General features: G+C 31.7%; 1 protein-coding gene across 1 annotated transcript in view; it reads right to left on the reverse strand.

The window, feature by feature from the left end:
* Positions 1-26,214, reverse strand: part of HMCN1 (hemicentin 1) — a 503,334-nt gene that overhangs the window by 118,499 nt on the left and 358,621 nt on the right. Inside the window, exons 45-54 of the mRNA XM_051998776.1 lie at positions 25,369-25,650; positions 24,056-24,223; positions 12,602-12,715; positions 11,200-11,286; positions 10,835-11,026; positions 8,795-8,968; positions 6,659-6,772; positions 5,426-5,571; positions 2,546-2,696; positions 376-570 (exon numbers count right to left, since the gene is read on the reverse strand). Coding sequence (XP_051854736.1) covers positions 376-570; positions 2,546-2,696; positions 5,426-5,571; positions 6,659-6,772; positions 8,795-8,968; positions 10,835-11,026; positions 11,200-11,286; positions 12,602-12,715; positions 24,056-24,223; positions 25,369-25,650 — 1,623 coding nt within the window. The remainder of the gene's footprint in view (positions 1-375; positions 571-2,545; positions 2,697-5,425; positions 5,572-6,658; positions 6,773-8,794; positions 8,969-10,834; positions 11,027-11,199; positions 11,287-12,601; positions 12,716-24,055; positions 24,224-25,368; positions 25,651-26,214) is intronic.

Genomic DNA, 26,214 nt, shown 5'->3' on the forward strand with positions numbered 1-26,214 from the left:
AATGATGTTTCCTGGTCCATTTGTGAACATTTTAATCTGCCTTTTAACTGAACAAGCATGCAGGAAATGAAATATTGGAAACAATATTCTCTATATTCTAAAATTGATGCTTGCTATCTTTGACCTGGCTAGCAATAATTTTCAAGTTCTTTCAAAATCTGTAACCAATAATAATGAAAAAGGAAGCCTGATTATCCCATTATATTTTTAGAGTAACAAATACACTAAGTATCCAACATCATTCAACAACTAGTTTAATTCTTGATCTTAATTCTGACTTTCTAGACTACATGGGAAAAGCACCTCATAACCCCACTTGGAAGCTTATCAATTTAACATGTCTAATAAATAAGGGTAATCAGTGTCAACTGTTACCTGGTAATATTAAGACTTTATCATTAGAAGTCAAAGGATAACCATCTTTAAACCATGTAAGAGTGGGAGGAGGAACGGCATTTGTTTCACAATAAAGAGAAATGGGATTGTTGATTATCACATCTTTGACTTCACCACTCCGGCCTGTATCCAGCATATTTCCAATTTCCCAGAGTTTCTGAAAACTGGGAGGTACTATAGAAAGAAAGGAACATTTTAGATATATATTTAAATCACACTAAATTTTATGAGCATATTAAATCTAATAACAAAGGATACAAAAAGATATTTTATGATTTTTTAAAGTTATATTGAGAGGAGAATGATCAAAGAAAAGATGACTAATATCATCTATATATATATATATGTATATGTATATATATATATATATATATATATATATATAAAGCTTGAATATTTAAATGCTTACTTTTGTTGCTGTTTTGTTTTGTACTGGAAAGATTAGAATAAAAAGTCAACAGGGACTTGAAACAGAAGATAAATGAGATGTTATAAAAGAGTAGCTAGCTGGCTTCAATGATTTCAAATCACAAAGCCTACATGAACTACATCCAAAAGGGCCTGAAAAAATTGGCAGATGTGATTGCTAGTCTTTGTGATTTTTAAACATTTTGGACAGTAGAGAATGTGTTACAAGGTGTTTGGCAAAGAAAAAATGTCCCAGTTTTTTTTTTTTTTAAAGGGAGCAAGCAAGAGTATGAAAAATATTGACTGAGGAACTGAATTCTTATATCTGGTAAAATTGCATAAACATTTATTAAATCAATTAAAATTATTTAGACAGTGAATCAATGATTACTAAAAGAGTGCCTCATTCTTCTCTGCAAGTTTTCAAGCAGAATCTGGATATATAATTGTTGAATATATTGTAGTAGGAATTCTTGTTTGGATATAATTAGTCAAGATGGCACTGAATTACTTTCCTACTGTAAAATTCTTTAATTCTATAATTCTGTGATGTGGGATGAGAGATACTTTTAAGAAATGATTTTTTAAAAGGGCAACTAGGTTGCCTACCTAGTTGTGCAGTGGATGGGGTACTGGTCCTGGAATCAGAAGGACCCAAAGTAAAAAGAAAAAAAATTAATTTTCTAAATTGAATTTGACTTAGCACATTTATTTATTGCTTCCTTTGTATAACACACTTTGCTAGAGGTGAAAGGATAAAAACAGATTTTTAAGTTTTTGATCTTAAGAGTTTGACAATTTAATTATTTACAAAAGATAACAGATTAATATAGGAAGTCAAATAATCAGCCAAAAAACAAGAAAATGATTATGATGAAATAATACAAAGACAAACAGAAATCGTCTCTATCCTTTAAAAAAGTTTATATTCTGTCAGATACAAATGAAATACAAGAAATACACTAATAGTTGGGGATATCAAGAAAATTCTTCTATGGGATATGATGTTTTGAGCTGAGCTTTGAAGAAAACTAAAAAGTCCAAGAAGCAAAATTGAGAAGGGTACCCATTCCAGGCTTTCAGGTCATTTCTGTGTAGCAGTGAAGACAGAAGATAGAATGGCCAAGCAGGGTAGTTTATTGGAATTTGTAATGCATGATGGGGAAAAATGTGAAAGTCAGTCGGGTAAGATATGGTATGGTTAAATTATAAAGCGATTTAAATGCTAAATAAAAGGGTGAAGACTGAACCTTAGATTTTATTAGTATAGGGGATTCCCAGTGGAGATCAGTACTTTTTCAACAATATATAGACTTTGAGAGTTTCCTAGAGCAATTAGAATAAGTACTATAGGAAACTAAAAATGACTTGATGACTGATTAAATATGGAAGGAATTCAAGATGACTCTGAAGTTATGGACCTATGTAATTGGTAGGATGCTGCTGCCCTCAACAGAAATAAAAAAGTTAGGAATAAGAATGGATTTGTGGAGAAAGATCACAAGCTCTATTTTAGACATGTTAAGTTTGAGATGCTATATGATATCCAGTTGGAACCATCCAAATGGGAATGTTTAATTAATGTGGATCTGATACTTTGAAGAGAGATCGAGGTTTAATAATTAGATATGAGAATCAGCTCCATTGAGATGATAACTGAACCTGTATCTGAACCTCATAAATATCTGAACCATGTGAGTTTTGTTAATAAGACTGGGACAGTCAGTTATTTTTTTGTTACCTTGTATATTCACATCAAATTCTAATTCATCTTCTCCAGCGATATTAGATGCTACACAGGTATATCGACCAGTGTCTGATACTTGAGCCTCCTTTATTTGAAGTGTGCGTCCATTGACAGCAATATTAACATGATCATCTGATTTAAGGGGCTGTAATATAATTTAAACAATATTAACATGAAAGAAGTACCACATGACTATCCTATTTTTTAGACACTATACTTTTTTCTTCATTTTGCTGACAAATAATCTAATCATTTTAACAGACTCTGAAGAAAATAAGGAAATAATATTTTGAATTTCTGTGCTTTCAAACCAATTGTTTCATTGAATCCTTATTACAATCCTCTTAGATAGATAGTACAACTAATAGTATTCCAATCTCAGAAATGAGGCAATAGAAGTGTAGAAGTTTAAGTCCAAGATCAGAGTGTTATCACTCCAGGATTAGGACCGGAATGAAGGTAATTTTGTTCTTTTGGTTTAAATTCAATATTATTTCTTTCTTTCTTTTTTTTTTTTATTAGATTTGATTTAGTAATATAATCAACATAGGTGTTGGCAGTATTTTCTGAAAAGCATAACAATCATTTTTCTTCCTAGGATTAGAAAAAAAAAAAGAAACATTGGTTCTTCTGATCAAGATCTCCCTTAATGGTTGTTTTTCTTTAGAGTGAATGTTAATTGCTGTGGTTTGTGCTGATTTTTTTCCAGAATTACTATAGAAATAGAATAATTTTGGAATATTTAAAAAATAAATCTATAAAAATTGTGATAAAACATAAAAATGTGATAAAATATAATTCTTAGGAAATGGCACCATTTTTGAAATGAAACATTAAAATTGTTGCAAATAGAATGGTCAATTAATCACATTTCTCGAAAAATTAATTGGACAAACCAGTGTTTCAAAGGAAAAGATTTGGGAAGAACTGGTATATATTGATTTGATACCAAATTCAATGTTTCTTTTTTAGGGTTCCTTATTAGTGACTGAAAAATTTTAGTATTAATATGCTTTTATGAATACACATGTAGTTTTGTGTCCTATCAATAACATTAGTTAGAACTAACTCATTAATTGTAGCCTTTAAGGAATTCTGCTACAAAACTTTTCATCTTATGTGTGTTTAAACATTATCAGTTCTTTTAAACATCTTTTTGAAAGTAGACAAGCTGTGTGTGTGTGTGTGTGTGTGTGTGTGTGTGTGTGTGTGCATGCGCATGTGTATATCCTTTATTTGTTCCAATAGGAAAAAGACCAGGAATGAATGAGACTATCATATAATCCCCATTCTCATTTTAGCCAGTAAAAATGAAATTTTTGTAGGAATTAACAAGCAACTATATTTATCAGTTTCTTGTTTCCCCTGTTTCACTCTTCTGAAGGTTGTTTAGTAGCAGAAAGAAGGGGAAAAAAACAGATAATGAGTAACTTGGCAATTCAGGATTTTATTATATCCTTGTGTCAATTCAAAGAAGGAGAAAAGAAACAAATTGAATGACTTAAAAGTCTTATATGGGAGTCAAATTTAGAGTTTAGATTTAAAGATAAAGCTACCAAACAAATGCTTTTCCCATTGAAAGATCTCTCCTTTATCACAAGAGTAAGAAAAAGTTCATTTAAATATTAAATTATCAAGAAAAGATAACTTTAAAATAAAAATGTTTTCTCTCCATTTCAAAGAAACTTTAAATAGACTTGAAAACCAATTATGAAACATAGTCACAACTGGAGTAGAACCTGTAAACACAGCATGGTGGGAGTTCCAATATTCTCTTCCTACAATGTCTTCCAGATGAAATTTGCTTATTATTTAAACTCTAGCTGCCAGTGTTGTAAAATACAACTTGGATTTGAAAAAGCAAACTTTTGCTCTTTGGATATTTTAAAATATGACCAAGAATTCGAATTCTCCAAGTCAAATTTTGCTAGCCATTTGATTAATTATGTGCAAAACATCACAAACATCAGCAGTTTAGTTGTTCACATCTGTACTGACTGATGTTAACAAAATCCTATTTTGGTCTAGTCATATCAGCCCCCAAATTTTAAAGACATTCATGGAAAAAAAAATCTAATGGATGAGATATAACATATGGTTTGATCATAAGGTTAAATGACCTGTGCTTTATTTTAAAAGTTGTAATTGCCCCAGAGTCTTATAAGAGCTACTTAATGATCACTTTCAGCTTCATGAACTAATCTATTAAAGAGTTAAAATAGTCCGAGTAGATATTCTGTTCAAATATAAGATTTCAAAGCGTGTATTATTATAATTTTGTTGATTGACATAATTTTTTATTGAGCTTGACAGGCCTAATCACTAACTCTGCAAGACAAGACAGGGAATAAAATCCTCTTTGCATGGATAAATTTACATACAATAGAATATTCAAAATAGTATTTTAAGAAATTATAATGACCAAGCTTTGTCCCACACAAGACTTATATTTTCCCTTCTTTGGAAAGGTAGGAGAACATAGGTATGGAATCCTAAACATCAATTGTTGGACTTGGCTGATTACTGGTTGGTTTTGTTGAACTATTTTTTTTCTCTATTTTATTATTTATAAGAATGGATGGCTCACCGGGAGATTAAAGAAGGGACAAAATATTTAGGAGATGAAGGCAATGTGAAAACTGATGACATCAATAAATTTAAAAAACCACAAACACTTCAAATATATATATATATAATATGTTAATCTATAAAATATTTTATATTTGTTAATGTGCCAATTTTTAAATTTCATAATCTTTATTGAATTTTCTTCTTTAGAAACAAAGTGACACTGTGCACACAACATGTATTTAAGTATCCTTTTAAAAACTAGATCACAATATTAACTAAAAGTAAATAAATTTTGTTACTGACCTGTCCATCCTTATACCAGCTGAGAGCAGGAGCAGGAATTGCATAAGCTTCACATTCCAGGGTTAGGCTATTGTTGACTTTGATTTTTACTTCTTTGGGAGAAAGACCTGGCCCCAAAAGGTCTCTTCTATTAATTATAGGTGGAACTGCACAAAAATAGAATTTGAAAAGTACAGAATTTAGGCACTTCCATATTTGAATGATACCCTACATAATATTTCAAACATGCTTGGAATTCTTTGGCAAGACCTTGAAAAGAGAAGGAAGATATTGTTCTACATTTTTTCACAGTAAAAGGAAATGAGGCCCCATGGGTTGAATGGTGGATTGGGTCGAAATCTTGATTTTTAACATTTACTTGGCTGTGTGACCGTGGATAAAAACCTCAATCCCTCTGTACTTGACATTTTTCAACTACCAAAAGAGGATAATGATTTTTGTTACTCCAAAGTTACTGTGAAAAATCAAATGAATCATTATATGGATATAAAAACTTTTATAAACTTTAAATACATAAATATTGGTTATTATTATCATGTACTTTTCAACATTTTACAAAATACTATTTTTATTGTTATGTACTATCAAAGATTTCTATTTTTCTTTATTGGAACAGTGCAAAAGCCAAAAGTTCAATTTATTTTTGGGTTATTTAGTTTCATATGCATATCCAAAAACATAGGCAATAAATGCATATTTGATATCACAAAAGGAGTGCTATCAAAGAATATAAGCCAATTAATATAAAACATAACCAATATCAGAAAAAACTCATAATACAATTATTACTAATAATAATGATTAGCTATGTCATATTTTTAACATAAAAAGCACATTTTATTTATCTATCACTTTTCCATGGAACAAGCAATCATTAATGATCTTCAATTCTTGACTGCTGATAATCTTTGAGATGTAAAGGGACAATGACTCAGGACAAAGGATAATACAGATGGTAAAAATGAGAAGCTTAAAAAATTATAAATTCAGAATAGAGTGTTAAGAACCCAAAATAAATGGTCTTTCTCTATATTTAAGTCCCTAGAATTATAGAGAAAAGTTAATGTTTTGATGGTACTTATTTTATTTAGTTTCTATACTTAGGTAAATTATATAAAATCATAATTTTTGTAATTAAGAGTAAAAATAATTCAAAAGAAAAACAGACGTGTGGAAGAATCCAAAAAGATGTGGCAAGAAAAATAAAATCTTTTGTTAAAATGAAATACTTACTATAGACCTTTACTTCATAGTGTTTTACCATTTCCCCAGCTTCATTAGTAGCTACACAAGAGTATCTACCAGCATGGTCCTCCTGAGCATTTAGGATCTGCAGAGTTCTCCCTCCTAGAAAAATCAAGAATTTCAAAACCTGAAATCTGAACAGTAGAAGGTTTCTGAAACATTATTTTTGATTTTTCCTTTTTCCAGATTATCATCACAGAGTAAATTCTGAAATAGGCAATTGACTTAGAACAAAGTCTGATGTTAATTAATAAAAAGCTCTTATTTCAGATGAGTATAATAGTTTTTCTTCCAGATTCTTATTTTAACTCTGTTTCAAATGTGTTTCTTGTAAACAATATATTATTGGATTCTGATTTCTAATTCATTCTGTTGTTTACATTTTATAGATGAATTCATCTTTATCATATTTATAGTTATTAATAACTATACATTTTTATCCTATTTTTTCTGTTTATTCATCTCTCTTTGAACCTGAATTTCTAATTGTATAAAACAGAATAATCACATTTATGTTACTACCCTTCAAGGTTGTTGAAAAAATTAAATTAGATCACATATGTATTTTGCAAATTTTATAGCACTATAAAATGCTGTTGCTTATCATCATTTTTTTTAAAACTATTATAGGAAACTAATGGCAGTTACCAAGTCCAGTTGATTTTTCCTTTGTAAATGTTTCATATATATCTGTCCTCTTATCCCCTCTTGTTTTGTGATCACTAACCTAATCTAATTAATAACCTATTCTATATCGATATTATCTTATGCCTTGATTACTACAATAGTTCCTCCATCTGTTGCCCTCCATTGTACTATCATCCAACATACCTTGAATACCAAATTCAATCTTCCTTAGCATATGACTTTCATATCACTTACCTGTTCAAAAGTCTTTAATGGAATTCCATTATCATTAGCAGTGTTTTGTCACCCTAACTACATCACAGACCAATAAAATTGTTACAGAATTGTCTATCATAAACCACCCTGTCCTTTGTAGCCTCCATGTCTGGCTCTCTGTGGTTCAGAGGTTAGTGACTCAGAACTGGAGAGAATAAGAGAGCTACAAAAATAAGAACAAGACAGAGGGAGAAAGAAGAAAAAAAAGGAAAAAAAAAACATTTAAGTTTTCACAATGTAGAAGCTTTTAGTAGTAAAAGTTTTGTAGCCTGGCAAAATTTTGTTGTGAATCTGGTGTTTGGGTTACATTTAACCTATACTGCATAATAAAATTGAAGCTCCTTAGCCTGGCTTTCAAGGTCATCCAGTCAGTTAGTCAATAAACATTTATTAAGTAGTATTATGTGCCAGGTGTTATCCTAAGGGATGGGAATACAAAAAGAAGCAAAAGACAGTTTCTCCTTCATGGACCTCACATTTTCATTAATGACTGGGATCCATCCTATTTTTCCAAACTTAACTCCTACTTTTCCCCAAACATGAGCCTTGAACACTAGGACCACTGCATTACTGGAATATTATTTGCTTATGCTCCGCACATTTTTTTCTTTAAAGGGAGAGTACAATGAAAGACAATTAGTAAGATGAATTATGATCTTCCTTGGCTTAAATTTAGGATAAGGGATATTTCATTTTAGATTGTGGGATCCTGAAAAAGAAATTTTTGGATCTATGGAGAGACTAAAGTCCTACCTTGTATTAATCATTATGCAGAAATTAGTGTATGTGTACAGTCTATACATTTATGTGGTTTTCTACACATATCACATTGTCTTTTGCACATAGTAGACAATTTATTAAACTGAATTGAACTGCTTGGTTGTGTTTTCACAAGTTCCTTTAAAGCAAAAATCAAAAGAAAATGTCATCTTAATTTATGAACTGGTATTGACATCAGAATTTTCTTAGATTCTTCCTTGAGGTACCATCTGTCTACTTCCCATAGCTACTAAATTCATGCCATTGGTTAGCTTCTTTAATATGCACTATCAGTTATATAATTGATGAAGAACTGATTTTTACCAGAAAACAAAGAAAAGAATTTAAGATAACAAATGTGAATTTAATTATTTCTGTTAAACAATTTCCAAATGCTACTTTTGTCATAATAATAACTGGAAAGCTTACAAATATACATTGATAATTAAGAGAAATAATTACCTGGAAGAATCCTGATATTTTGATTTGACTCTATAGGAGCTCCATTTTTAAACCAGGTGATGGTAGCTGGAGGATATGAATATGCTTCACAGACCAATGAAGTAGGACTGTTAAGAATAACCGTTACATCTTCAGGATTACCATCATTATCAACACCAGCAATAGTAGGAGATACTGAAAAAAAAACAAGAACTTGATAAGGAAATATCTATACATATATATGTTATATGTTTAAATATAATGTACATATATAATGTATGTATCACAAACACAAGTTTCTATGTCTATTGTGCACCTTCATATGTTCACTGGATCTATTAACAAAAGTTTTTTTTTTTTAAACCCAACCATGATTATTGTCACAAATAATTTTTCATTAAAAGGTTTCTTTATTATACATCAGAAAAAATCTTCATCTTTTCTTAATATCATAAGTATTAATATGTTGGAAAATTAATAATATTTGAGTTAAAATAGAATTATACTTTTAAGTGAGTTAAAGGGATTTCAAACAAATTTGGCATCTTTTGATAAAAAGTACAAATTGAAATTTAATCCTTTTATTAATTCAGTGGTTGCTTTCAAGTACTGAAAGATATCTTACTTGCATATATATGAATTTATATTCATATAATTACTTATAAGATTGGTACACAAATTAAAAGTAAGTCATATTTCTTTTTCAGAGTGTTTAGTAAAACCTTATTACTTCACATCTGAATGACTATAATATTTTGTTTGATCTTGCTGCTTTTCTCCTTTCCTTCCTTTGCATCTTTAAATAGTATTAATTGAATCTTTCTATAGTAGTTTTAATCATGTAACCACATATATTTAAAAAAATTTTTTTTAATGTCTCTCTTTTCCAATGAGATGAATTATAAATATCTGAGACTGTTTGACCCTAATTAAGTCTTTTAAACTTAACTCCTCTGCTCCTCAACATAAACCTTTCTTTATGTTCAGTATGGATTTTTTCCTAACATGTCAATTTCTTACCTTCATGTTTTTCATTGTTTCTTCATTTAAATATATAGCTCCAATTCTCCCCATTCTAAGAATCTTTTAAAGGTCAATGCTAGTTTCATCTTTTACACACACACACACACACACACACACACACACACACACACACACCTTAGCCTCAAGGGTTTGTTCTCTCCTTTGAATTCCCTGAGAATTTACTATTTTAAAATTTATCTGGAATTTGATAATATATTATCCTTTACCATTTAACTTTTTAAGTGTTTTCATGTCTTCTTTCCTCAATTACATTATAAGTTCTCTAAGCAGGAAACTTACCTGCCTCAGCAAAATGCTGTAAATATTACTTATAATGTAATCAATATATATTTTCTGGTTATTTGATTAATTTTAGTGAAACAAAAGATTTGCATCAATTAAGTATATTTATAATTGCAAAATTATAAATGGCAGTTAAGAATCTAAATTAACTCCTAGATTTGTCATCAACATAATATTTATTCTTAAGTTACATCACTTTTATTTCACAAAGACTGCCTTCTAGAACATAAATATTATCATGCATGATAGAAAAAACACATATGGAATATATAAAACTCATAGTGAGTCCAATTTAAATTATTTTATGATATTATTTGTATTAAGTGCTACATTATCCTTTTATTATTGCTTTTTAACTCCTTATATAATAGAGCTCCATAAATTAAATGAGAAAATATTTGTTAGGTGTTTAGTCTGGTGCCTGGGGCATAATAGACACTTAATAAATGGTTGTTTCCTTTTTCCTCTATTCTAAAGAAATTATGCACTATAAACTGAATTTAGTCAATGAAAAATGTTGTTATTAAAATATAGTATATAAAATACACATATAATATGCATTTATGTAATATGTATGTGTATATATACATATAAGTATGTATCTATGTGTGTGTATTTCATGAATATATATATATATATACATATATATATATATATATATATATATATATATATATATATATATATATATGAAATGAGTGTATATGTATAGGAAAGACAAAATGGTATACTTACCAAACACATTAAGACTGAAACTTCTGCTCTTGTCACCAGCAACATTAGAGGCCATGCATGTATATCTCCCAGTATCTGACACTTGGGCATTGGTAATTTGAAGAAAACGTCCACTAGACATAATTTGATGATCTCCATCCTCAGTGAGAAGCTGTCCATCTTTTAGCCAGGTTATCTGTGGAACTGGATTCCCTTTAGGAAACAGAATTTTTGAATGTTAGCCATGAATTACATGACTATAACTTTTTAGACCATAAGGTAAACTGAATTAGTGTGCTTTCCTAGTCTTAATTTTCCTCATAAATATTATCATATAGATACGATATTACTACTATGAGGTAGACAAAAACAAATGTGTGCCTTACCTATTGCTTCACATGTCAGCGTAACACTAAGTTTTTCTTTTACCTTCACATCTTCTAATGTATTCTCACCGACAATGCTAGGAGGCACTAAGCAAAGAAAAACAAAATAGAAGCAATCATCCTGTTCTTTCTAGTAAGACTTCAATCATCTCAATCTCCATTCTAACTCCCCTTGGTCTTTTTGATTATAATAGCCACTCAACTAGTTCTCCCTGAATCCAGTCTCTTCTCTTTAAACCCAGCTGTCAAATGGACATTCATATATGGTGGCTATAATCAATATACAAATCCATTCGTTTAAATCTCAAAGGGGATAGCAGACAGGTTAGAAGTTGTAATCTTTTTTGACTAGGGAGATGAGACAAAGACATATAAAAGGAAGGAAGGAGAGAGGAAAAGAGAAAAAATGGAGAAAAGGGAAGGAAAAAGGAAGAAATATGAAGAGAGGAAAGTAATTATATTTGAACTAGTCTGAGATAGAATGTTGGTGAAAGAGAAGTATTGACTGTGTTGTTTATAATTCATTCTGGGTCTGGGGACTGGGTATGGAAGATTGACCTCAGAACTGAGCCTCAACTTCATGGAATGAGTGTCCTTTTAGGAACTGACAACAGCTATGAAAAAAAGTTTTGAGAAGGGTATTGGGATTGTATTAGAGATTTCTGGAGAGGGTTTTAATAGACTGGTAAGTAAGTCCATAATAGCTTGCTTTTTATTCTTTTGTGTTATGAAGATATATCCATTAGATTATAATGAATTCCCATGTGATGGATTCTTAGAAAATAAACAAAATTTGATTATAAGTTAAAGAAAGGAGAGGGAAAGTTTTGATATGTAAATTAGACTGAGATTCTAATACATTTATTTATAATTTTCCACTATATTAACAAAATATAATAATACTATTTTAGTCCAGGGATTAGAGAGATCACATCACTTTTTTTATGATAAATGAATAGAAAAGTTTCTTTTAAAGTAATGGACTACTTCTGATTTTTACCAGTATACAGAGGAACCCAAGAAACTGAAATTGCCATAGGAAAGAAGAATAAGAAGAATGAATTTTTCAAGTCACAGTGAATCATAATCAGTTATTGGGAACTGCAGTCAAAATTTCAAAATCATTGGCAACAAATCAGGCACTAAGCTCTACTCTGAAGAAATATCAGGTCAAAAAAAGTTCTTCATTTATGGCAAAACCAAGATGCAGGAAAAGTAGACTATCAAAATATTCTTAGCTAATATGGCAACTCTGGGATCTAATTTAAGGAAATATAATTATAAAATCAATCAGGAAACAAATTTCTACTTTGTTTCCAGAATAATCGAGGACCAATTAGAAGAATGTCTTCTGATGCAAACTATTTTCTAAGCGTCCAAGTTGGATGGATTATCTACTTACCTAACACAGAGAGACCAAAGATTCTCCTTTTTTCACCAGCTGTGTTCCTTACTACACAAGTATACTGGCCAGCATCTTCTACTCTGGCCTGCATCAACCGTAGCATCCTGCCTCCTACATAGATAAATCACCAGATAAAGTTTAAAATGTATGGATTTAGAGCAAAAAGAAATCTTAGAAGTCATCTAGCCTATTACCTTAATTTTATAAGTAAAATTTACAAGTAAAATCCACAGAGGTCTAGCAATTTACTCAAAGTGACAAATAGTAAGTGAAAAAGAATATTTGAATCTATTTTCTTTGGTTTTCCCTTTCTGGTCTAGTGATTTTCAGCAATACTAATAAAAATTCTTTAAGAGAATTTGGTCACTTAGATGATGTTTAGTGTTAAAATATTTTATTTCAATTTAATTGAGGGAGAACTCAGTACTTCTTGAGGAACTCATTTCATATCCAAACAGAATTTCTTTTTTAGAAATATTTTCCTCCTATCAAACAAAAATATGCTTCTTTGTATAGTGTTTTGCTCATAGAAGATATTAATATACATTGGACAGATTTTAATTTGCAACCTCCATCACTGTTCCTAGTATGCCCCACAAGTCTAACTCTCTTTTTTCATATGACAAATAACCTTTCAAATGTTTAAAAACTATTATGTTTCTCTTAAGTATTTTTATCTTCAGGGTAAACAACCTCAGTTCCTACAAGAAATTTCCCGTTACTATTACTACCTTAACAATACTTCTTTGGTATACATTTCATCTTGTTTACTGTTTTGCAAACTTTGAAGCAATATATAAATATGTTGTTGTTATTCTTAAAGTATGATATCCAGTACAGTATCCTATATGGAATACAATAGGCTATATGGAATTTTTCTGGTACAACAGAATGGACAATCTCCTTGTTTTGATAATTACTTTTTCTTAATGCAGCCTAGGAAAATTATAGTATTTTTGGCAGCCATGTCACATTGTTAGCTTATGTTGTTAGCCTCCAAATCTTATATTTTTTCAATATAGTTCATTATTTTATTTTGAAATAAAAGTAAAAATAAAATTTCAGTATATACAGTATAACACATGAGGACTGTATATGATCTTCCACTTCATACTACTTGCCTTTTAAAAATTCATATTACTTTAAAAACTGTCTGTGCTTCCTTCTGAATTTCCTTCTTTCTTTTCTGTGCATTATTAAGTTTTAATGGTCCCTTTTTTGAGGAGTAACACTATCGCAAACACTTTTCCTCCTTCAATTAAAAATGGACAGGAAAAAATCCTCATAACAGCTAAGCCAATCTAGGGAAATAAATCTATAGGTCATATCCTCCAAAATGTGTTTTTTTCTATAGAATTAGTTCATTATCTCTTTGTCAGGAGGTGGGTAACATTCAATTTTATAGATTCTCTGGAAACATAGCTGGTCATTGCATTGATCAGAGTAATCAAGTATTTCAGAATTTCCTTTATTTATAATATTGGTATCCTTTTATAAATTGTTCTAGTTCTGCTACTTTTTATTATTTTATATTATATTTATTCTCTTAAATTGCTTTTTGAAAATCATTTCTTAATGAAACAATACTCCTTTACATTCATATTCAAAAACTCTCCAGCCATTCTCTAATTAATGAGTACTTTTTAAATTCTAGTTCTTTTAATTTTCTTTATTTTTGTCTTTTAATTTCTCCTTCAGAAAACTTTTTCTTGTAATAATTCCTTCACTCTAAACCTCTCTTCCAAATCTGTATTTATTCTCCCATTGAATTTCTTTCTATAGAAAATCTGTGTGCATATGTTTATTTAAAATTCCTTTCTTCATTACACCTAAGAGTGCGGCTCATCTGATGCTTGCTTCCCAATTCTTTCTTCCACATTTGTGTCTGCTTCTCAAACAACCCAATTATGAGAAATAGCAAGTTCCAACTGTCTTTCTCCTTTCAAATCTACAATATTCTTTTAATACTTCCTTCTCTTTCCCCTCTTAAAACTCAGCACAGCACCAATCCACAAATCAATCTTGTTTGTTTCATTTAACTCTCTCAAAAACTCTTTGGAAATCATTTTAGTTCTGAAGAGACACATTTCTTTTATCAGAATGTTAGCAGCACACTATTCTAATGATCCTGCCAATTCTCAAATTTATTTTTTGAGGTTTCTCTTGATACTTGTGTTTTCATTTCAAATTTTATTCCTATTTAGGTCTGTTTTGTTCATCAAAAATTAGCAAAATTCACTATCCCATAAAAGTCCCATTTTATTCTATTGTAGAATTATACTCAGTCTTTTAGGAGAAGTTCTTGTTTAAAATCCTTTATTTTTTTGCACTTTGAAGCATTGAGGATATATCAGATCTCTTCTTATTATTAGTAGAAGTTGTGAGGCCTTGTGTTTTCTTCATATTTGAACTCCTTTGTAAATGTTTGCAGTATTTTTTCTTTAACATGGAATTTCTGCATGTTAGCTATGACAACATTGGTGTTTTTCCTTTTGTGGTTTCTTTCAGACAGTGATCAATAATTTTAAAACTTTGGCTTCTGGTTGTAAAAGGTCTGGTCAGCTTGCATTTATTTCTTAAAATACAGTTCCTTAGATTTTTTTTTAAATCATATTTTTTAGAGAGTTAGATTCTTCTGTTCTCTCTCTCTTTTCTGAGCAAATTGTTTTTCATATTAAGTATCTTATATTTTCCTATTTTTTAATTCTAAAAATTCTATTCTAGCATTTCTTGATGTTTCATGTAAGTTATTCATTTCTGTTTGATCTATTTTAGTTTTCAAAGACTCTGTTACTTGGATAAGTTAATGCCTTCGTTATCTAAGCTGTTTATTCCCCCTTCAGATATTTTTTTCCAGAGCTTTTGTTTTGTTTTTTATCTTTTTGCTACATATCTTCTAGATATTCATGTAGCCCTGATGGAAAACACTTCTTTTTTTCTTTTCAGTTTCTGCTTTGTTATGCTACTTTTTTCTTCTAGCTTGGGTATTATTAAAACTCTAAATCTGTAATAATTTTTATACTGACCTGTGTCTTCTTTGTTTTGCTATTCTCTCAATCTTTGGTTCCTGGATTAGAAATTTGTTCTAGGGACAGTATTTATTCCCTTGTTGTATTTCTGTATGGGGTAGTTGGGCTTCTTTGATCTCACTTTATATCACTAGATTCCTGGGCTTTCTTCTACATTGAGGTTTAGGCCCATCCCTGTCAGGATACTCCACTTTTTCCTGTTCCCTGTGGCTTCCAAAGTTATCAATCCTCTTGGCTCATTCTCATGGGGACTTTCTTTTCTGTTGGCTCCTGACACAGATCTCTGCAGGCTACATATATCTCTGGCCTGTCTCTTAATCCTGCGGGAAACCAATGGCTTATTTGGCTGCAATGGCACTATTTGTGGCCCTTTTCCTTTTGCCTATAGACTTCTGTAATTCTGGAATAGAAAATGTTACCACAGTTTCTCACTGTATTTCCCTGAATGGGGGTGATTTTTTCCTGTAGTACGTATATTAAAGCAGCCTTCTTGACCAAAAGCCATATAGATATTTTCCATAGGTATTATTATTAGCAGTCATTCTCCAAATTTGTATTTATTAATTTGTTTTTATGAGCCCAAAACAACACTTTTTATATACTGGGCTGAAAATTGTTTTAATTCATTAACAGAACTTTATAATTTTCCTCATTAAATTTAATCTCATTCAGCTCATAATTCTAACATGTTGAAATTTTTTTTTGTTGTTCTTAACTTTATTGATCAATATGCTGGCTATCCTTAAAGCTTTATGTCATCTATAATTCAACAAACATAGTTTCAATGATTTTATCTAAATTACTGATAATGATGTAAAACCAAGGAAAGAATACTGAAGAACTCTACTCCATATTTCACTCTAATTTCATCTCAGCTATAAATGACTACTCTTTTCATCTAGTTTTCAAGCTAAAGTCACTTTACTTAATGGTCATCTAATCTATATCTTTTCATCTGGGATGGATATGAAAGACTTTGCCAAAAGCATTACGAGGCACAATCTGTCTATATTAATCCACTATAGATATCCTGTTTATAAAGATAAGATTAATCCATCATGAATTATTCCTATTGAGGTTCAAATAGCTTTTAGCAATAAAAGGTTACAGAGCTAAAGGCACACAATCCAACTTTAGAAGTCAATATTACTGGTCTAGAGTATTCAGATGTCATTCTCTTCTCATTTAAAAAACATGAAAAAAACCTGGAATATTTGCCCTTCTTTGATGCTGTGATACCTGTCCATTCTCCCTAGGATTTCAATGATTACTGACAGTGATTTAGCACTAACATCTGCCACTTACTTCATTGAGTAATGTGTCTTGAAAAAATTTAGGGTACAAAGTTGTAGATTTTAACAACTCACTTCAATTCAATATAAATTCACCTTTCATCATTTGAGCTTCTCTTTTTGAGTTCAAATAACATTCTTCTTGAAAGAGAAATCAGATGACACCATTAACATCAATCAAAAAGCATTCATTAAAGACTTACCAGCTTAATATATCTTTAATAAATGCTTGTTCACTGAAACAAATAGAAACAATGAAAGAACTGGAATAGTTCGTTTCCTCAAAGAATGTATGTCATATCAAGGGAAGTATCACAAACATATATAAATATGAACAAAATAGATATAAAAGCTTTCTTTGAACAAGATCTGCAATTTTAATATGATGAAACTTTTTCTACTACAATAGAATGCCATCTTTTTTTTTGCAATTGTTAATCCTAGAATCTGAAATTATGAAAGTTTAAATGTTTAAATGAATCATCTGAAGCCATAGAATTGTCATAGAGAGCTTGGTCCTTGACTCTGAAGCCAGCAGCTCTCTGAACCCTGTTGGCCAAGGTTATCTCTCAAAATAAATCGATTACAATTTCTGGACAGGGAAATAGTAAGAATTGGAGGGATCAGGCATGGTTTCATTTCGAAGTGATGCTTTGACTAAGCTTTGAAAAAATTAGAATCTAAAAAATGGAGATGAGAAGGTAATGCATTACAAGACCGAGGAACTAACAGCCCATGCAGAAGTATAGTAATGGCAGAAAGTTTGTTGTGTATGACATACAAAGAATAACTAATCAGATTATATTGACCAACAATTGAGTGAAGGAGAGTGGTATAGAAAATGAAGTGATGTTCAAAAAGAAAGTGGGAACTGGATTGCAAAGTACTTTAAATGCCAAATGGAGAATGTTGTTTTTTATCTTTGCATTAACCAGGAGTCACTGGAGTTTGCCAAGGAAAGGAATGGTGTGGTCAGACTTGTGCTTTAGGAATATCCCTTTGGCAGTTGTCTATTTCAAGTAGGGACCTATCCCTTCTTTGAGCTCTTGCTCCACAGTTTAAAAAGCTGTTGTTCCTACAATTTCACAGCAGGTTGATTCAGTCTAGATTTTAGTGTTTCTGATACTATCATTACAGATCATGCTATTTTTTTTTGCAGTCATCTTGGGTTATCTGAACAAAATTTATATTATCTTGTAATGTACCCCAGATTGCCTAGTCAAAAAGAAGAAACATATAAGGTCAGGAAACAGCTTACAAGCTTGCCACAGAGGCTTGGTTTTGTAGAGAGGGTTATTTTCAGTGATTCAATCACTAATCACTTGCATCTATGGGCAGGTTAAGATCAAGAATCACAGGAATAATAGAACTGCCTAAGTCACCAAGGGTGCTACTAGCCTGACCCTAAAGCTACTATGCAGAGAATCAAACTTTATGGAACTCCAGAAATGGCCTCTACATGTGTTTTAGGTTTTAATCTCTTAGCAGCCTATGGAAGATTCTAATCCATGGAAGATTCAGACACTTCTTGCCACCAGGGTCCTTGATGCATTTAACATCAGAAAAAGTTATGGTTTTACTGATGTAAGTGATATCTGTATTTAAGAAGACATAATAACATCTGTTTTATTGTTATACCTGAAGGACTACAGGACCCTATCATCCAACTTGCAGCAGAAACTTCCTCTGTGAATTATCTTCCTTCATCAGAATGAGTTTTTTTAGAGCAATGATTGTATTCTAAACACTTAACACTCATTTATATTTAAAAACAGCCCATAAATGTTTTAATTAATTAATTCAGGTGAACATCTCTTAAATTTTTTTCTCTTGCAGAAAAGCAAAGAAATTAAGTTTTGATTTGGTTTAATGAATTTCATCCTTTAAAAGATACACGAAGTGACCAGGCTCAACCTGATTCTGTCTATGAAGGAAGTAATGATAGGAATCTTGAAGACAAATAACCATTTTGTTTCTTCCTCTTTTAAAGGATGGAAATGCTTACAGCAAGGTTTCCCAATCATATCTTAACCTTTGACATAACATTCTTTTACACATCTCCAACTGTGGAGCAGCAACTTTTCCAATGAAGACAGAAGAAAGAAGGGTTTGGAATTAAACATAATTTTCTGTTTTAGTCATGTTTCATTTTAAATGTTTATAAGGCATTCAGTTGAAGATATCAAATGCAATTTGATATGTAGGACCAGAGTTAGCAACAGAGAAAAGGGTGTTTGTATATAAGTCTTGAAGCTATCTGATAGTGATGACATTTAAACCCATGAGACCCGCTAAGATCACTAAAAGAGAGTATAGTGATAAAGGAGCAGGAAACCCAGGAATAAGTTTTATGTCACACTCAGACAGCTCTCCTCAGACATATCCCCATTCCCCACTTAGCCACATTTTGAATTTCTCTGGCACTCATTTTGAACATCTTCAAATTTTCTATGATGCCTCTACACTGGACACTTCCTTGCCTACCTTTTCCTTTTCTTTTTTTATTATCTCCTCCAATTAAATTGAAAGCTCTTGAGGATATGGATTTTCTTTTTCTTTTTTTTTTTTTGTTTTTGAATCTAAGCATTTAGCAAAGTTCCTGGCACATAGGTGCTGAATAAATATTTATTGATTGAACATTGACTCTCATAAATAGTGGATTGAGGGGGAGGATGTTGAGTTAACTGAGAAGATTGAGAAGAAACAGATAACAGGGAGCATGATAAGTATTCCCAGCACTTAGGCCAATACCTGGCACATAATAAGGGCTTAATACATACTTGTTAGTTAACTGAATGATTAGCAGGAAGGAAAAAAAGAACATTACAAGAACTCAGAAAGGTAGAACAGGAAAATGTTACATTTTCTTCAGAAGTCTCTAGTTTGCTTTCTGTCATTTTAAGCATAAAATATTAAAGTTGTATCTATATAACATCAAAACAATTAGTTAAAATAATATGATCATTATCCAACACATACTTCTTTAAAGTCAAACTCTGCTAGTTGCTATGATAATAACTTACACAACATTATTCTATCCTCCAAAAGCCTCATTGCCTAAATTCACAAGTTCTTTTTAACTGACAGTCAAATCAGTTATTAAGTACAGACTAAATACAAGAAGGAAAATATCCAGTATCAGAAAAGACTTCAACAACTTAATCCTTGTTTAGGTGACTGATTTCATTCATTCACAGGATTATAGACTTAACTTTAGAACAGGCCAGCATTTAATTTAACTTCATTTTATAGATGAGGCACACAACAAGCAAGCATCTTGTTTGTTGCCATTTACCTAACATAAAGCAAAGCCTAATTTCAAATCTCAGTCCTCTATATTCAAATCCAGCACTTCTATTATATAATATTGACTCCAAATTTCAATTTAGAGATATTTGAGTAACCAAAAACACATGGGTCATTCACACCCTGCAAATCACCATCATTTAAAGCCCAGGGCCATAATTTTTTGGTGTTTACAGATCTCTCATTTAACTAAAATGGAAATCAAACAGTTTCTGAAAGCAAGTTATATTTATATGGAGTTATTTCATTTTGTCTAGCAGTTATCTATCTTTGGTCCACTTAATAATGATGGCAAGGTTGTCACCAAATCCATTACTATTTTCAAAATAGCTGTACTTTAAAACCCTCAGGAGGACAGATTTTTACTGAGCCAGAAGCATACTGCAAACTGGGCAAAGGCTGAATGTCAACAAGTCATGTGCCATTCATCTGATACTCATTCATCTCTTGTGTAAGGCAAAGGTTCAGATTTTGTTACTGAAAAACTCCTTTGGCAGAGCTTTAGGGTGAAATAGTTTGAATCTGTTAGCTCATGGATCTCCAGCAGCTGTTCAAGCAAAACAAGAGAAAACAAAAACCCCACTCTTTCAAGTCAACCAAAAAACCCAAGTTCATCACTCTGCTCAGCTTCTAACTATCCCCAAGGGCTCTGGTTTGGCTGTTAAGTGTTCCCACTTTTCATCAATAGGGATTTGGTTATTTGCTGTACTCTTCTGGGGAGATGGGAAGGTAATGAGGAGGGAAGGAAGGGAGGGGCACCTTACAGATTAGTGTATAAGCTGTTTGATGACTATAAAACACTATGTGCAATGTTCTGCAACCAACATTTAGCAATAATTTTTTAAACTTCTAGTACATTCCTAAAGTCAATAGAGACTAGAAGTACTCATAAAATGATGGAAGTGGGAGCCATGCAAGAGGAAATGGCTCCCAAAACAGAAATAACAGAGCTCTTAAAAGATTATTCATTCCAATAATATAGTTAATAGCATTACAATATCTTTCTTCAGCTCCTACAATATATAAAGTTGAATCATAAAACCTTAGAGCTAGAAGAGACCTTGTAGACCACCTACTCACAATATTCATGATCTTAGAAGCTCAGAATGGTAGAGGTAGAAGGGACTTTGGGGAGTACCACACAATGTGTGGAACAGTGGGAAGAACATTGGATTCAGAGTCAAAATTCTGACTTTGCTATTTGCTATTTATTGGGTAATCTGTTGACCTTTGGGCAAGTAATTTAACTTTAACAGGTTTCAGTTTCTTCATGTGCAAAAGAGGAGGTTAGATAAAATACTCTCTCCAGCTCCAAATTACTTGACCTTACAAATGAAGAAACTGGGACCAGAGAAGTCCAATGACTTAGCTAATAGATATTAGGTTCAATTATCACAGAGTTGGATTTAAAGCCTAGTTCTCCCATTCTTAGGAGATGCTACCGACCTTGACAAATGCTTTTTCAATCTATATTTATACATGGTGATAGGGAAATAACTATCTCATCAAGTCTCTGTGGATTCCTTCTTTCATTGGTAAGTTCTTCTTGGAAGCTCCATTTTGAAGAACAATCTTGACCACTCATGCTTCACTCTCCAGACTTTGCTAGTATGCTTCATCCGTATTATCTCTTAGGTCCCTCCTTTCACTGATGAATCCTTCCTGGAACCTCCATATGGAGGAAAGACTCAGACCAGTAATGCTTCATCACTGTGGAATTCTCAGCCTTCTTTGCTCTTCAGATCCCTTTCCCTTTCCCATCCCCAATAGAATGTAAGGTCCTTTCAGGACAGAGTCTGGGTTTCTGTTTCTATTTGTATACCCAGTGTCCACCACATAAAAAGTGTTTAATAGATGCTTGACTTGAACTAGAGCAGATCATTCCACTTCTGAGTAACTTTGTTTAAAAAGTTCTATCTTATTTTGAGGTTCAAGTTTTGAAATAATTTAATCCCTGTTCTACACAATAGCTTTTCAAATGTTTGAAGATGGATAAAAATTTCTCTCTCCCTGGTATACGAAAATGACAGTGTGGACTTACATGTCCTTTAACTACTTCCATGTCTGAAAGTGGTGACTTACTCAAAGTCACTCATACCCTCTAGCACACACTCTCATGTAATCACTTCTTTCACATCTGCCTAAGATTGTCTTTTCCAGGAAATACAATCCTAGTTCCTTTAATTGCTTCTCAGATGACAGTGATTCCAGCCTTTTCATTATCCCACTTGCCCTCCCTTGAAGGAATTCAAGTTTGCCAATGTTTCTTCTAAAATGTGGATAAAAATACTCCAAATGAACTCTCTTCAATTTAGAATCTAGTGGCCTCTTATCTCCCTTGTTCTGGAAACTACATTTCCATTAATTCAGCCCAAGAATGTGCTAAGACTGATTTTTTAGCATTCAAGTCACAGTCAAAATTAAATTTCCAGACAACTAAACCATTAAATGTTTTTCTTTTTAAATATTTTAAGATTCTTTTCTTTTTTTCTACACCCCTGTAACTTTTCTGTGGTTTCCCCCCCTGCCCCTCCTCAACACCCATAGAATACTACCTTGGGACAAGTAGAGTCAAGCAAATTAAATCAACACATTAGCCATGTCTGATAACATATACCTCCTTCCATACCTCCAATCTACCAAGAAGAATTAGGCATTTCTCATTGTTAGTCCTCTGCCTTGACTAGTCTAGATTAATACCTGTGGTTAAAGATTGAGTCTATGATCATAGAATAAGGTTAAAACTCTAAGATTCAATTCATTAGAACCAAAGAAGGTAAACAGGCTGGATGATTCCCAAAGCAATTTTCATATGAATCCAAATAACAAAGCTAACTTTTTCTCTTTTGTCTTTTCTTAAAAAGATAATCTGAAGGTACCTTTGGAATCTAGGTTGTTTTCATATAAACTAGTAAGGTTTCCCCCAATTCTGTCCTTCAGCTATTAATCTTCTGAGACTGCTTCACATTTATTTAGGTAGTGGTGAAATAGAGTGCTCTACCTAGAATCTGGCCTTAAACATCAACTGTGTGATCCTGAGCAAGTCACTTTATCTCCATCTTCCATCTATTTCCTCATCTATACAATGTGAATAAAAATGACATCTCCAGCCCAGGTATACTGTGAAGATCAACTGAGATAATATTTTTAAAACATTTTGCAAACTTTAAATTGTTATATAAGTGATACCTGTTATTATTCTCATTTTAAATTTTATTCCAGTAATGATAGTCCATATTTTCAAATTATTATTATATTTCTGAATTATAATTTCATTTTCATCCATTTTAGTAGCATTTCTTTAAAGCACAAAAATTTTAAAAGTATTTGAAAGTTATTGGAGAGTCAGGCACATTTTAATTCTAATTCTACCTCAGGTACTTACTAGTGATATTCCCTCATCTGTAAAACAGAGACAATAATAGAATGTGCTTTACATGACTTTTGTGAGAATCCATTGTAATAATATAGGATAAGCTTTTTGCAAACCTCTAGCGTTATATAAATGCAAGCTATCTTGACTGTGGACAGGGTCCATGTCATATTTGTCTTTGTATCACCAACACCTAGCACAGAGTCCAGCATAAAGAAGCCACTTAAACATTAAATGGTATTCCTTCAAATATCCTCAATTAATCTGAAAATTTCTTAAATAACCAAACTTATAAAATCTGGTTCTTGTGGTAAATCCTACATCAAAATCCAAAATACTGAATAACAAGGCATAGAGAATTTGTGCCTAGCTAAGGCCACTCTGTGATGTACCATCAATACTTCTGGTCTCTTTATGGAGGAGTCCATAGTAGCATCTATTTTACTGATACCTGACAAAATTCTCATGGAACTACTTAAAGAAATGGGCCATCCATCTTTAAGCCAGGTTATTGAAGGTAGAGGAATTCCTGATGCTTCACAAGTCAATGTAACAGGATTCTTTTCCACCACACTTATGTTTTCAGGTACTTCCTGGTCTCCTACAATGCTTGGCGGGACTGTAACACAAAAGCAAATAAATCAATAGAAAACAAGTACCTAATGAAAGATTTTTTTCCCTCCTGCCACATATTCTAGTAAGCTAAAAATAATAAAAAGAACTAACCTGAAGCAAGCACTAGATAGATTAAATTAAAATTCTTCTCTCTTGTTATACAAAAATAGCATTGTGGACATAACATGTATTTTATTTAAATATCTTCCCTTCTCCAAAGTAGCAATTGACTCTCAGTCACTCATACATTCTAGTCTAGACTCTCACATAACTAGTATTTTACATCTTCTAGATTAATGACTGTGATTAATGGTTGAGTCTATAACCATGGAATAAGGTTAATATTCTAAGATTAGATTCAATTAGGACCAAAGAAGATAAGCAGATCAGATAATTTCCAAAGCTATCCTTACATAAGTCAAAATAACACAACTAACATTTTCTTCTTTGTCTTTTCTTAAAAAGATGATCTGAAGGTACTTTTGGAATCTAACATCTATTAGGTCTTAAAGATTCACACTTTGGTCTCCTAATACCAAGTAGCAAAGCAAGACTTTGTGTATTTCTTTCCTGGCTTCATAACACTGATGTAAGTTTTAAAGTCAATATTGTTCCCCTGATATTTAAATACATATTGCATATGGGGCACATTTGTGCATACACATTGGTTTTTATTTCGATGAATATTTTTTATTCATTACCTAGTATACAACCACCTTTAGCTGCTTGTATATCATTAAGGTTAAAAAAGGCAAAGGAATCACAAAGATGGAAGACGTAAGAGTTATTTTAGCCTAGGTAAATATAATGATACTTTCTAGGTTCTTCTCTTTGAGAAGTAGTTCCTAATAGTTTGAGGCAAATATATAAATTTGATTAATTTCATAAAAAGCTGTCTCTTTATCTCAGAAAAAAAAGAAAAAGCAATAAAATCCAGAAGGAACCAGGATAGAAAAAAAACAGAATACATTTAATATATACGAAGAATTGTAGGACTATACCAAGAATGACCTTTCAGAATATGGAAAGCAAGGCATATATCTAACCTTCAGGATGTTAGACATCAAATTAAAAAAAAAAAACTAAGTTAAAGCCTAAAACTTAAAAGTTAAAATTGCCTACTTAATTTCCTTTTTCTTTATTACTCACCATGAACACTCAAGTCATATTTTTTATCAGTCATTCCTGCTACATTCACTGCCACACACACATAACGGCCAGTGTCTGAGACATGGATGTTTTTCAGTTGAAGAACGTGTCCTTCATTCAGAATTTCCACTCCTCTCCCAGTGAACAGAGGGCGGCCATCTTTCATCCAGCTTACTGATGGCTTAGGAATACCTTGTACTTCACATTCCAAAGTGACACTCTTCCCTCGAGTCACAGTGACTTCAGCAGGGTGATTACTGTTTCCTAATATAGTCGGACGAGCTAGAGAAGTAGGGAGACAAAGATACCGTAAAATCCAAAGCTATACTTCATGAAAAACACAAGTATTTTCATATAAACAAGAACAGAATGAATAAAGTTGACTGTAAAAGTCAACAACTATGAAAGACAGTTAAAAAAAAACTAAGACTTCAAGACATAGTGGTGATAAACTGACAGAGAGAGCTATAAATGATACAACATTTTTGACAAAATGTGAGAAAGGATGGTATTGAAAAAATCATTTTTAAAGAGAGTCTGAAAAAATGAGCTCTCTTTATATTTTCAATTTAAAATTTTCCTTGTAGTGTTCTAATTTTTTTCCCTGAATAGTGGTTTGTCTTAGATAAGCCCCAATTTGAAGCACACACCCTTTGCATAGCCTTATATATAGAAAATATAATGAAATTTTCTGATCTAAATACATTTGAGTTTGAGAACTGAAAATGATCTTAGAGAACAAATATTATCCAACTTCTTCTTTTGGAAGGCAGAAACTGAGGCCCCAAGACATGGAATGACTTTGCAAGTTCTAGTAAAAGATCTTTTTAAAATACCACCTTTCCC

The sequence above is a fragment of the Antechinus flavipes genome, chromosome 4 (assembly GCF_016432865.1).
Source record: "Antechinus flavipes isolate AdamAnt ecotype Samford, QLD, Australia chromosome 4, AdamAnt_v2, whole genome shotgun sequence".
NCBI classification, from domain to species: Eukaryota; Metazoa; Chordata; class Mammalia; order Dasyuromorphia; family Dasyuridae; genus Antechinus; species Antechinus flavipes.